The following is a 13,389-nucleotide window of genomic DNA, read 5'->3' on the forward strand; positions in this document are numbered from 1 at the left end:
GCGGCCAGGAAGGGCCGCGCGCCCCCTCTCCCTCCGGTCCGAATTGGACTAGGAGGGGGGCGGCGCCCCCCTCTTTCCTTCCCCTCCTCTCCCCCTTCCTTCCCCTCCTAGTAGGAGTATGAAAGGAGGAGTCCTACTCCTACTAGGAGGAGGACCCCTCCTCCTGGCGCGCTCAACAAGGGCCGGCCGGCCTCCCCCCTCCCTTCTTTATATACGGGGGCAGGGGGCACCCCATAGACACACAAGTTGATCTACGGATCGTTCCTTAGCCATGTGCGGTGCCCCCTTCCACCATATTCCACCTCGGTCATATCGTCGCGGAGTTTAGGCGAAGCCCTGCGTCGGTAGAGCATCATCATCGTCACCACGCCGTCGTGCTGACGGAACTCATCCCCGAAGCTTTGCTATATCGGAGCCCGGGGATCGTCATCGAGATGAACGTGTGCTGAACTCAGAGGTGCCGTACGTTCGGTACTTGGATCGATCGGATCGTGAAGACGTACGACTACATCAACCGCGTTGTCATAACGCTTCCGCTTACGGTCTATGAGGGTACGTGGACAATACTCTCCCCTCTCGTTGCTATGCCATCAACATGATCTTGCGTGTACGTAGGAAATTTTTTGAAATTACTATGTTCCCCAATAGTGGCATCCGATCCTAGGTTTTATGCGTTGATGTTATATGCACGAGTAGAACACAAGTGAGTTGTGGGCGATATAAGTCATACTGCTTACCAGCATGTCATACTTTGGTTCAGCGGCATTGTGAGATGAAGCAGCCCGGACCGACATTACGCGTACGCTTACGCGAGACTGGTTTCACCGCTACGAGCACTCGTTGCTTAAAGGTGACCGGCGGGTGTATATCTCTCTCACTTTAGTTGAACTGAGTGTGGCGACGCCCGGTCCTTGCGAAGGTTAAAACAGCACCAACTTGACAAACTGTCGTTGTGGTTTTGATGCGTAGGTAAGAACGGTTCTTGCTAAGCCCGTAGTAGCCACGTAAAAATTGCAACAACAAAGTAGAGGACGTAAAAATTGCATGTTGTGATGTGATATGGTCAAGACGTGATGCTATATTTTATTGTATGAGATGATCATGATTTGTAACCGAAGTTATCGGCAACTGGCAGGAGCCATATGGTTGTCGCTTTATTGTATGAAATGCAAACGCCCTGTAATTGCTTTACTTTATCACTAAGCGGTAGCGATAGTCGTAGAAGCAATAGATGGCGTAACGACAACGATGCTGTGATGGAGATCAAGGTGTCGCGCCGATGACGATGGTGATCACGACGGTGCTTCGAAGATGGAGATCACAAGCACAAGATGATGATGGCCATATCATATCACTTATATTGATTGCATGTGATGTTTATCCTCTATGCATCTTATCTTGCTTTGATTGACGGTAGCATTTTAAGATGATCTCTCACTTAATAATCAAGAAGTGTTTTGCCTGAGTATGCACCGTTGCAAAAGTTCTTCATGCTGAGACACCACGTGATGATCGGGTGTGATAGGCTCTACGTTCAAATACAACGGGTGCAAAACAGTTGCACACGCGGAATACTCAGGTCATACTTGACGAGCCTAGCATATACAGATATGGCCTCGGAACACTGAGACCGAAAGGTCGAACGTGAATCATATAGTAGATATGATCAACATAGTGATGTTCACCATTGAAACTACTCCCTCTCACGTGATGATCGGACATGGTTTAGTTGATTTGGATCACGTGATCACTTATATGACTAGAGAGATGTCTGTCTAAGTGGGAGTTCTTAAGTAATATGATTAATTGAACTTAAATTTATCATGAACTTAGTACCTGATAGTATTTTGCTTGTCTATGTTTGTTTGTAGATAGATGGCTCATGCTGTTGTTCCGTTAAATTTTAATGCGTTCCTTGAGAAAGCAAAGTTGAAAGATGATGGTAGCAATTACACGGACTGGGTCCGTAACCTGAGGATTATCCTCATTGCTACACAGAAAAGTTACGTCCTGGATGCACCGCTGGGTGCCAGGCCTGCTGCTGATGCAACTGACGACGTTAAGAACGTCTGGCAGAGCAAAGCTGATGACTACTTGATAGTTCAGTGTGCCATGCTTTACGGCTTAGAACCAGGTCTTCAACGACGTTTTGAACGTCATGGAGCATATGAGATGTTTCAGGAGTTGAAGTTAATATTTCAAGCAAATGCCCGGTTTGAGAGATATGAAGTCTCCAATAAGTTCTATAGTTGCAAGATGGAGGAGAATAGTTCTGTCAGTGAACACATACTCAAAATGTCTGGGTATAATAATCACTTGATTCAACTGGGAGTTAATCTTCCTGATGATAGTGTCATTGATAGAATTCTCCAATCACTGCCACCAAGCTACAAGAGCTTCGTGATGAACTATAATATGCAAGGGATGAACAAGACTATTCCCGAGCTCTTCGCAATGCTAAAAGTTGCGGAGGTAGAAATCAAAAAGGAGCATCAAGTGTTGATGGTTAACAAGACCACCAGTTTCAAGAAAAAGGGCAAAGGGAAGAAGAAGGGGAACTTTAAAAAGAACAGCAAGCAAGTTGCTGCTCAAGAGAAGAAACCCAAGTCTGGACCTAAGCCTGAAACTGAGTGCTTCTACTGCAAGCAGACTGGACACTGGAAGCGAAACTGCCCCAAGTATTTGGCGGATAAGAAGGATGGCAAAGTGAACAAAGGTATATGTGATATACATGTTATTGATGTGTACCTTACTAATGCTCGCAGTAGCACCTGGGTATTTGATACTGGTTCTGTTGCTAATATTTGCAACTCGAAACAGGGACTACGAATTAAGCGAAGATTGGCTAAGGACGAGGTGACAATGCGTGTGGGAAATGGTCCCAAAGTCGATGTGATCGCAGTCGGCACGCTACCTCTACATCTACCATCGGGATTAGTTTTAGACCTAAATAATTGTTATTTGGTGCCAGCGTTGAGCATGAACATTATATCTGGATCTTGTTTGATGCGAGACGGTTATTCATTTAAATCAGAGAATAATGGTTGTTCTATTTATATCAGTAATATCTTTTATGGTCATGCACCCTTGAAGAGTGGTCTATTTTTATTGAATCTCGATAGTAGTGATACACATATTCATAGTGTTGAAACCAAAAGATGCAGAATTGATAACGATAGTGCAACTTATTTGTGGCACTGCTGTTTAGGTCATATCGGTGTAAAGCGCATGAAGAAACTCCATACTGATGGGCTTTTGGAATCACTTGATTATGAATCACTTGGTACTTGCGAACCGTGCCTCATGGGCAAGATGACTAAAACGCCGTTCTCCGGAACTATGGAGCGAGCAACTGATTTGTTGGAGATCATACATACTGATGTTTGTGGTCCAATGAATGTTGAGGCTCGCGGCGGGTATCATTATTTTCTCACCTTCATAGATGATTTGAGCAGATATGGGTATATCTACTTAATGAAACATAAGTCTGAAACATTTGAAAAGTTCAAAGAATTTCAGAGTGAAGTGGAAAATCATCGTAACAAGAAAATAAAGTTTCTACGATCTGATCATGGAGGAGAATATTTGAGTTACGAGTTTGGTCTACACTTGAAACAATGCGGAATAGTTTCGCAACTCACGCCACCCGGAACACCACAACAAAATGGTGTGTCTGAACGTCGTAATCGTACTTTACTAGATATGGTGCGATCCATGATGTCTCTTACTGATTTACCACTATCGTTTTGGGGTTATGCTTTAGAGACGGCCGCATTCACGTTAAATAGGGTACCATCTAAATCCGTTGAGACGACGCCTTATGAACTGTGGTTTGGCAAGAAACCAAAGTTGTCGTTTCTTAAAGTTTGGGGCTGCGATGCTTATGTGAAGAAACTTCAACCAGATAAGCTCGAACCCAAATCGGAGAAATGTGTCTTCATAGGATACCCAAAAGAGACTATTGGGTACACCTTCTATCACAGATCTGAGGGCAAGATTTTCGTTGCTAAAATCGGATCCTTTCTAGAGAAGGAGTTTCTCTCAAAAGAAGTGAGTGGGAGGAAAGTAGAACTTGATGAGATAATTGTATCTACTCCCTTGTTGGAAAGTAGTTCATCACAAGAACCGGTTCCTGTGACAACTACACCAACTAGTGAGGAAGCTAATGATATTGATCATGAAACTTCAGATCAAGTTTCTACTGAACCTCGTAGGTTTACCAGAGTAAGATCCGCACCAGAGTGGTACGGTAATCCTATTCTGGAAGTCATGTTACTTGACCATGATGAACCTACGAACTATGAGGAAGCGATGATGAGCTCAGATTCCGCAAAATGGCTAGAGGCCATGAAATCTGAGATGGGATCCATGTATGAAAACAAAGTATGGACTTTGGTTGACTTGCCCGATGATCGGCAAGCCATTGAGAATAAATGGATCTTTAAGAAGAAGACTGACGTTGATGGTAATGTAACTGTCTATAAAGCTTGACTTGTTGCGAAAGGTTTTCGACAAGTTCAAGGGGTTGACTACGATGAGACTTTCTCACCCGTAGTGATGCTTAAGTCTGTGTGAATCATGTTAGCTATTGCTGCATTTCATGATTATGAAATTTGGCAAATGGATGTCAAAACTGCATTCTTGAATGGATTTCTGGAAGAAGAGTTGTATATGATGCAACCAGAAGGTTTTGTTGATCCAAAAGGTGCTAACAAAGTGTGCAAGCTCCAGCGATCCATTTATGGACTGGTGCAAGCATCTCAGAGTTGGAATAAAAGTTTTGATAGTGTGATCAAAGCATATGGTTTTATACAGACTTTTGGAGAAGCCTGTATTTACAAGAAAGTGAGTGGGAGCTCTGTAGCATTTCTGATTTTATATGTAGATGACATATTATTAATTGGAAATGATATAGAATTTCTGGATAGCATAAAGGGATACTTGAATAAAAGTTTTTCAATGAAAGACCTCGGTGAAGCTGCTTACATATTGGGCATCAAGATCTATAGAGATAGATCAAGACGCTTAATAGGACTTTCACAAAGCACATACCTTGACAAAATTTTGAAAAAGTTCAAAATGGATCAGGCAAAGAAAGGTTTCTTGCCTGTGCTACAAGGTGTGAAGTTGAGTCAAACTCAATGCCCGACCACAGTAGAAGATAGAGAGAAAATGAAACCTATGCTTCAGCCATAGGCTCTATCATGTATGCAATGTTGTGTACCAGACCTGACGTATGCTTAGCAATAAGCTTGGCAGGAAGGTACCAAAGTAATCCAGGAGTGGATCACTGGACAGTGGTCAAGAACATCCTGAAATACCTGAAAAGGACTAAGGATATGTTTCTCGTATATGGAGGTGACAAAGAGCTAGTCGTAAATGGTTACGTTGATGCAAGCTTTGACACTGATCCGGACGATTCTAAATCGCAAACCGGATACGTGTTTTTATTAAACGGTGGAGCTGTAAGTTGGTGCAGTTCTAAACAAAGCGTCGTGGCGGGATCTACATGTGAAGCGGAGTACATAGCTGCTTCTGAAGCAGCAAATGAAGGAGTCTGGATGAAGGAGTTCATTACCGATCTAGCTGTCATACCTAGTGCATCGGGACCAATGAAGATCCTGTGACAATACTGGTGCAATTGCTTTGGCAAAGGAATCCAGATTTCACAAGAGGACCAAGCACATCAAGAGACGCTTCAATTCCATTCGGGACCAAGTCAAGTGGGAGACATAGATATTTGCAAAATACATACGGATCTAAATGTTGCAGACCCGTTGACTAAGCCTCTCTCACGAGCAAAACATGATCAACACCAAGACTCCATGGATGTTAGAATCATTACTATGTAATCTAGATTATTGACTCTAGTGCAACTGGGAGACTGAAGGAAATATGCCCTAGAGGCAATAATAAAGTTATTATTTATTTCCTCATATCATGATAAATGTTTATTATTCATGCTAGAAATGTATTAACCGGAAACATGATACATGTGTGAATACATAGACAAACATATAGTCACTAGTATGCCTCTACTTGACTAGCTCATTAATCAAAGATGGTTATGTTTCCTAACCATAGACATGTGTTGTCATTTGATTAATGGGATCACATCATTAGAAGAATGATGTGATTGACATGACCCATTTTGTTAGCCTAGCACATGATCGTTTAGAATGCTGCTATTGCTTTCTTCATGACTTATACATGTTCCTGTAACTATGAGAAATATGCAACTCCCGTTTACCGGAGGAACACTTTGGGTACTACCAAACGTCACAACGTAACTGGGTGATTATAAAGGAGTACTACAGGTGTCTCCAAAGGTACATGTTGAGTTGGCGTATTTCGAGATTAGGTTTTGTCACTCCGATTGTCGGAGAGGTATCTCTGGGCCCTCTCGGTAATGCACATCATTATAAGCCTTGCAAGCAATGTGACCAAATGAGTTGGTTACGGGATGATGCATTACGAAACGAGTAAAGAGACTTACTGGTAACGAGATTGAACTGGGTATTGAATATCGACGATCAAATCTCGGGCAAGTAACATACCGATGACAAAGGGAACAACGTATGTTGTTATGCGGTTTGACCGATAAAGATCTTCGTAGAATATGTAGGAACCACTATGGGCATCCAGGTCCCGCTATTGGTTATTGACCGAGAATGGTTCTAGGTCATGTCTACATAGTTCTTGAACCCGTAGGGTCCGCACGCTTAACGTTACGATGACAGTTTTATTATGAGTTTATAAGTTTTGATGTACCGAAGTTTGTTCGGAGTCTCGGATGTGATCACGGACATGACGAGGAGTCTCGAAATGGTCGAGACATAAAGATTGATATATTGGACGACTATATTCGGACAACAGAAGTGTTCCGGGTGATTTCGGAGAAAACTGGAGTGCCGGAGGGTTACCGAACCCCCCCCCCCCCCCGGAGAGTTAATGGGCCACATGGGCCTTGGTGGGAAGAGAGAGGGGCGGCCAGGAAGGGCCGCACGCCCCCTCTCCCTCTGGTCCGAATTGGACTAGGAGGGGGGGGGGCGGCGCCCCCCTCTTTCCTTCCCCTCCTCTCCCAAGGAGGAGTCCTACTCCTACTAGGAGGAGGACTCCTCCTCCTGGCGCGCCCAACAAGGGCCGGCCGGCCTCCCCCCTCCCTCCTTTATATACGGGGGCAGGGGGCACCCCATAGACACACAAGTTGATCTACGGATCGTTCCTTAGCCGTGTGTGGTGCCCCCTTCCACCATATTCCACCTCGGTCATATCGTCGCGGAGTTTAGGCGAAGCCCTGCGCCGGTAGAGCATCATCATCGTCACCACGCCGTCGTGCTGACGGAGCTCATCCCCGAAGCTTTGCTAGATCGGAGCCCGGGGATCGTCATCGAGCTGAACGTGTGCTGAACTCGGAGGTGCCGTACGTTCGGTACTTGGATCGGTCGGATCGTGAAGACGTACGACTACATCAACCGCGTTGTCATAATGCTCCGCTTATGGTCTACGAGGGTACGTGGACAATACTCTCCCCTCCCGTTGCTATGCCATCACCATGATCTTGCGTGTACGTAGGAAATTTTTTGAAATTACTACATTCCCCAACAATTAGCTACCGAAGCGAAGAAAAGGCTGGATCAAGAAAAGGGGGGTACTACGAGCCCTTTGCCCCACGCATCTAACCAACTCGCGTGGTTCACCGGTTCCACCGACGTCACCCTTAGATAGAGTTATTTAGTCGATACAGAGATGCGCTTAAAGCGGGGGGTGTGCTGTCCCTATTGGGCTGGGCCCTTCCCCATAAGGCCCCACCGTCGGGGCATAAGCGCCCTCTTGCTACCCATATGCAAGGCGCCGTCTTAGCCTTGCCTTCCCAGGATTGCTCCCACACCTGTCACGTTCGTGATCGGCCTCCTCAACTGTGTATCGATCGAAAGGCAGGGCGGCAGAGCCACCAACCAACGGGAGTAGTTACGTCCAGTATGTCCCCCCTTGATTTCCGACATGCTATGATACCCCAGGGTGGGTAGGAGCGGGTCGAGTCCGTATCACCGCGGAACAACTGCAGCGTCCGGATCTGATCTATCTACTCGGCAATTCATCCGGTGACTTCACGGTCGCCAAAGAAGCCCCAAGAAGCATCAAACATTTCCGATGAGATCCATGGAGCTATTTTGAGATAGCAAGCACTAGCTCCCAGTGCGACTTCATAAAAAGCAATCAAAGATAAGATCGAAGAAAATGAAACGCACGTGGTGGTCATTATAGCGGTTCCTTCAGATCCTAGAAAACGTCCGAAAAAACCGGCTACGGAACTACCGAGCAAAGGCAAAAAGACAATAAGTAGATACATAAGATCGAGTCTCTTAAAAAAAATCAGACAATGTTCAAGCGGCCTGTCATTGAGACAAAAACGTGTTAAGCATATAAGCACTTTCGACTTGATTTGCAGTGGTCAGTTACGCAAGACGGGAAGAGAGTTTCCTTCTTCAGAGTCCTTTTATCCCAATATTAAGGATAATGTGTGGGCCTTTACTGAAAGAAGATGGTTGATCCCCTTGCCGACTCATTCCATCCTCCCCCCGGTGGGTCGTCCTCTTATTCACTCTCGCGAGCAAAGAAGAAGAGAGACAGCATTCAAGCCAGCAATGGACTGAGGTATGAGACGATAAAGGTAAAGAGAAGGGGCCGTCGTTGGTGCATAACAGATCTTTCCTATCTACGATCTTTCTCGGTGCATAAGCGAGGCTTCGCGGTCGAAGTACCACATAAGCAATAAAGCCAATAGACCTTGAATAGCCTGTACGAAATAACTTGTGAAGAGGATTTACTAGAGTCTAAAAATCTTGTACGCAAGTTGGCACAGCGCTTTCAATCAATCTCGCTCATCTGGTCTGCCCGGTCAAATCAGCGATCATGCCCCCCTTATTCTAGCGGAGGAACAGCTTCATCAGATTCATTCCCTTGCTAATCCGCCTTCAAGCCTTGTTCCTTCTTCCGCTTCATCTATCGTAAAATTCTATATGCCACAAATAGAAGTAGAAAGAAATCCTAGCAGTCATTGAGATTGAATCCAGAGGAAATCGCAATCCAATTACCGTGAGAGCGAATTAACAGAGTCAGTTCAACTAAATGGTCAAAATCAGAATAAAGGAAGGTAACGAAATACTTCATTAACAAGGCCCGTTTAATTAACAATTTGAGCTTTCTTTGCTCACCAGCTTTTTTCTGCGCCCCTTCACTCACTTCTGAATGACTCCTTTAGCACTCTCTTTTGGTTGGTTACTTCATTGAAATAGAAAGTACATCTCTAACTCCCGGCTAACGCGAATCATTCAAAAACTACTACTTATTGGGTTGGGCAACCGACACGTGAAATCGATGCCGGGCTACACTTCCTTCAATTAATTGTTTAGGTTTACTTTGGCGGAGCATTCAATCCAGGTGTGGGAATCATTCCGACTTCATGTATTTGCCCTGCCCTAGCCTTTTGGGAATGTAGGTGTCCGCGAATGGAAGCTCGGCAACAGAGCAGACCGGAAGAAGTATGTACCTCATGAAGCAAGGACTAGCCAGAGCTCTTAGTATGGCCACTTTTGCAGGATGAATCCGTTCACTGCCTGCTTCTCTATCGCATTGGACCTAGAAAGAGTGCAAACAGGAAGCATAGACCCTTGAGAAATAGAGGAGCTATGAGTGCTGTCCACAACCTCTAATGTTCCAAAAGATATAATCCGTCACTCGCTCCAGAGACCTCAGTACCGTGCTAACTCCAAGAATTTCCTTCTTTACTACATAAAGCATCAGCTGCTGGATAGAAAGCAAAAGCATTTATTTATAGCTGACAGTTAGCTTTCGCTTGATTTCTTTCTTATAAAATTACATTTTGTTGATTGTAGATTGGGTCGGTGTAAATAAAGGGTGAGCTCCAAACTACAGTGGGAAAGGCCGAGTATACACCAACCATACTTTGGAGTGAGAAGGAGATCCTAACTAACAAAATAAGGCATCTGATACTATGCTGAAAAGTCCCGTTTGGTCACTTTTCAAAAGAAGGATGCGCCGCTATTTTATCATCATCTGGCACTGCTTGACTTGCTTTCACAGCTTTTAGCTTGAACGTGGCACTAAAGCCTCCATGTCAACTAAAGAAAATAGTTCAAGACAGTAGAGCACAGAGGGAATTACCAACATGGGTTCAGCATTTCGTTTAGTGAATGCGGAGATAAAAGCAGCTGCTATTGATGTGCAATTGGACCGCTCGCATCGCTCCTTGACACGAAGGCTATAAGAATCAAAGGAAATACTGGGCGTAAATGACTTTGGAGTTCAAACCTGGCAAAGTCCTTACTTACTCGGCTCCAGGCCAAAGCGATGAAAAGACCCTTTATTTAATATGGTCACGCCCATGAGAGAAAGTCTAGCCCTATCAACACCTTCTGATCCTAGTTGGCTCGAGTAAGGCAGGCTACTTCTAAGCAATCTAGAGAACATTGAACCTCATTGAAAAGAAATAACTTCCGGCCAACATAAAGATCCAGCAACCTTTTGCCTGACCTCGGCTCTGACGCATTCCTCCTAGCCTAGATTTTCACTACATTCTTTGGGATCAATGCCTACTTCTTGAACTTGAAATACCTGTATCCCTTCTTCGATAAGTGGAATGTTTCGCTTGAGCGTCTACTTTGGCGAAACCCTTGTTATCTATGCTATGTATTTGTGGCCTAGCCCTCTATAAGGCACACGTTTTTCATACGTGAGGCTATAGAAGGAAAGCAACAATCCTGGAGGAGGAAATAGTTCACTTGTTGGGCACCTGGGCTCCCTATTCGTAAATTCACTTACGTGACGAGCAATTAACAAGGCGCGCTGCGTTTGAATGACATGTTATTTGAATAATATTGCTGCTGTGTCGCAAGTCTAAGTCTTCCAAAATAGGAGACGACTATGGACAGAGATACCAGGTAAACGGAGTGCCAGTGATTGCCTTGGTTGATAGTGGCAGCACGCACTGTTTTGTAGACCCCAAAGATTGTGAAGCGGGCTGGTTACGACTCAACTCCGTATAAACCTATGGAAATCACAGTAGCAAATGGCGCTAAGATGTATTGTGAGCACAAATGTGATGGCATGCTATGGGTAATGCAAGGGAAGGAGTTTCAGTTTGACATGAAAGTCATGGAGGTAGGTTCGTATGAGGGGGAGATTGGATTTTGTTGCTATAAGAAGGAAGGGCCAATTATTTTATCAACCAGTGCACCATCCATAACATTGGTCAAGGAAGGCAAGAAAGTAGTTTGAAAGGGAATTCAGGATCAGACAAGGAGGTCAGTAGAAAGAGGAAGGGTGCAGTTACAACAAGGAGAGATTTGTATGCTCGTGCAAGCTTTTCCAGTGAATGCCACCAGCAAAGAAACCAGAATACCTAACAGTATGAATAAGTTACTTACCCGAGACTCTGACATTTTCAATGAGCCAAAAGAGTTACCACCAGACCCATGATCATGTAATACCTCTTCTGGAGGGAGCTGAGCCGATTAATCTCAGGCCGTATAGATACTCGCACGATCAAAAGGCAGCCATTGAAAAGTTGGTCGATGAAATGCTAGCAGCTGCTGTGATTAGGCCAAGCTCAAGCCCTTTGCCCTTTTCAAGTCCTGTACCTGTAGGTAGGATGGGTGGGAGTTGGCGATTGTGTATAGACTACAGGAAACTAAATAGCCTTACCATTAATAAAAATATCCCATTCCTTTCGTGGATGAACTCTTGGAAGAGGGCAGTCCCAAATGAAAAAAAGCCATTTATCGATCCCAAGAAGCAAGTGAATTAGTTTTATTGCTTTTCTTCCTTTAGCTTCTGTTTATTGCAAGCACATATTTTATAGTATTATTTGAGATGCTGGAGTAAAAGGGAGTCAGAGGTAAGCCCTAGCTAGCCGCCCCCCTCTTCCCTATCAGCTGAGAGTTTGCATTCGCCAGTGTGCCACCATTCCTTATTCATACTGTACTTCACTTCTCTATGCTTCAGGCATTCCGCTTTCATCTTGTGATACCCCAGACCTGTTTCTTTGGATCCTTAACTAAAAAAGTAAGCACCTCCCCTAACTAATTAGTTAGTATCGAGAGACTAAAAAATCATTAAAGTTGAGAAACAAAGGTACTCTTGCCGATGGAAGAAATTCCATAAATGTCCCATAGAGTAAAAAAGCTGTTTTGAGGAACCAGTATCAAAACTTGACCCATTAGCTGCTGCCCTACTTCATCCAAGGGCTAGGTGTGGGTGTGACTAAATCCCCTCCTTCCTTACTTAATAGTTATTTTAGTCTCCTTGGGCAGTCGACCCCTTCAATTGGTCATGCTTTTCTTGTTTCTCTGGATTCGTTAGGCATGCGACGGGCGAGCAATCTCTTGATACTATGCCTAGCCGTGGGCTTGCTCTTCTTTTTGACCTTGCTTGATCACTCACTAATAGGGATTGGGCTGATCCAGGCATGCAAGCACTCAGGTACCCTTTTCATCCACTCCTTCATCCGCTGATTGTCGCTGTCGATGCCCAGCTATTTAGTTTGGAAAGTGTTAATCCGAGTAGTGAGCCCTGTGGCATACCTCTGAAGGTACCAACGCTTGTCGTTGTGTTAATGGATCAAATACGTAGTAGACGTTATCAGATCAAAGTACCCGCCTTGGAGGAGTTGGTATCAAAGAAAGACAGCTCTCAAATGGATTTGCTGGTCTATGATGACCAAGTAGAAGCATCCGTTCCACATAGGTGATTTTTATAGAAGCATAGGCGCAAGCTCTTCTCAAAAGAATTTCGTTTATAGGATTCAGTCGTCCGTTTGTTTTGTTTTGAATTGACATAGAGAAAGATTTCTCGCGTTCCCTTAATTCAGGAATAGGTGGCGAAGGCTACTTGTTCCTTGTATATATATATAAAGGAAAGGGGTTATTTTTCCTTTACGGCAATAAGAGTTGATTCCCTTGCTTGTAGTTTTGGATCGATTCCGTGTATTTCACATATTTAAGAGTGGTTAGGAGAGAGAATCAATGTTTATGGGAAGAGGGAAAGAAAGATCAGGGGAAGAAGCGGGGTAGAGGAATTGGTCAACTCATCAGGCTCATGACCTGAAGACTGCAGGTTCGAATCCTGTCCCCGCCTAATCATAGTCAAAATCTGAGTTTGATCCTGGCTCAGAAGGAACGCTAGCTATATGCTTAACACATGCAAGTCGAACGTTGTTTTCGGGGAGCTGGGCAGAAGGAAAAGAGGCTCCTAGCTAAAGTTGTCTCGCCCTGCTTCAAAACTATAGGGCGCGCGCTACGGATTTGACCTAACGGCCTCCGTTTGCTGGAATCAGAATAGTTGAGAACAAAGTGGCGAATGGGTGCA

At 44.5% G+C, this 13,389-nt stretch overlaps 1 protein-coding gene and 1 non-coding gene across 2 annotated transcripts in view; one reads left to right on the forward strand and one right to left on the reverse strand.

The window, feature by feature from the left end:
* LOC123045143 (NADH-ubiquinone oxidoreductase chain 5-like) overlaps positions 1-8,738 on the reverse strand; it is a 12,134-nt gene extending 3,396 nt beyond the window's left edge. The window contains exon 1 of the mRNA XM_044468081.1: positions 8,125-8,738. Coding sequence (XP_044324016.1) covers positions 8,125-8,353 — 229 coding nt within the window. The 5' untranslated portion in view covers positions 8,354-8,738. The remainder of the gene's footprint in view (positions 1-8,124) is intronic.
* A 4,346-nt stretch (positions 8,739-13,084) lies between these two features.
* TRNAM-CAU (transfer RNA methionine (anticodon CAU)) lies at positions 13,085-13,158 on the forward strand. Its single transcript has one exon. It is a non-coding gene; the product is annotated as a tRNA-Met (tRNA).
* Positions 13,159-13,389: the final 231 nt, after the last annotated feature.

Source organism: Triticum aestivum, chromosome 2B, assembly GCF_018294505.1.
Source record: "Triticum aestivum cultivar Chinese Spring chromosome 2B, IWGSC CS RefSeq v2.1, whole genome shotgun sequence".
Lineage (NCBI taxonomy): Eukaryota > Viridiplantae > Streptophyta > Magnoliopsida > Poales > Poaceae > Triticum > Triticum aestivum.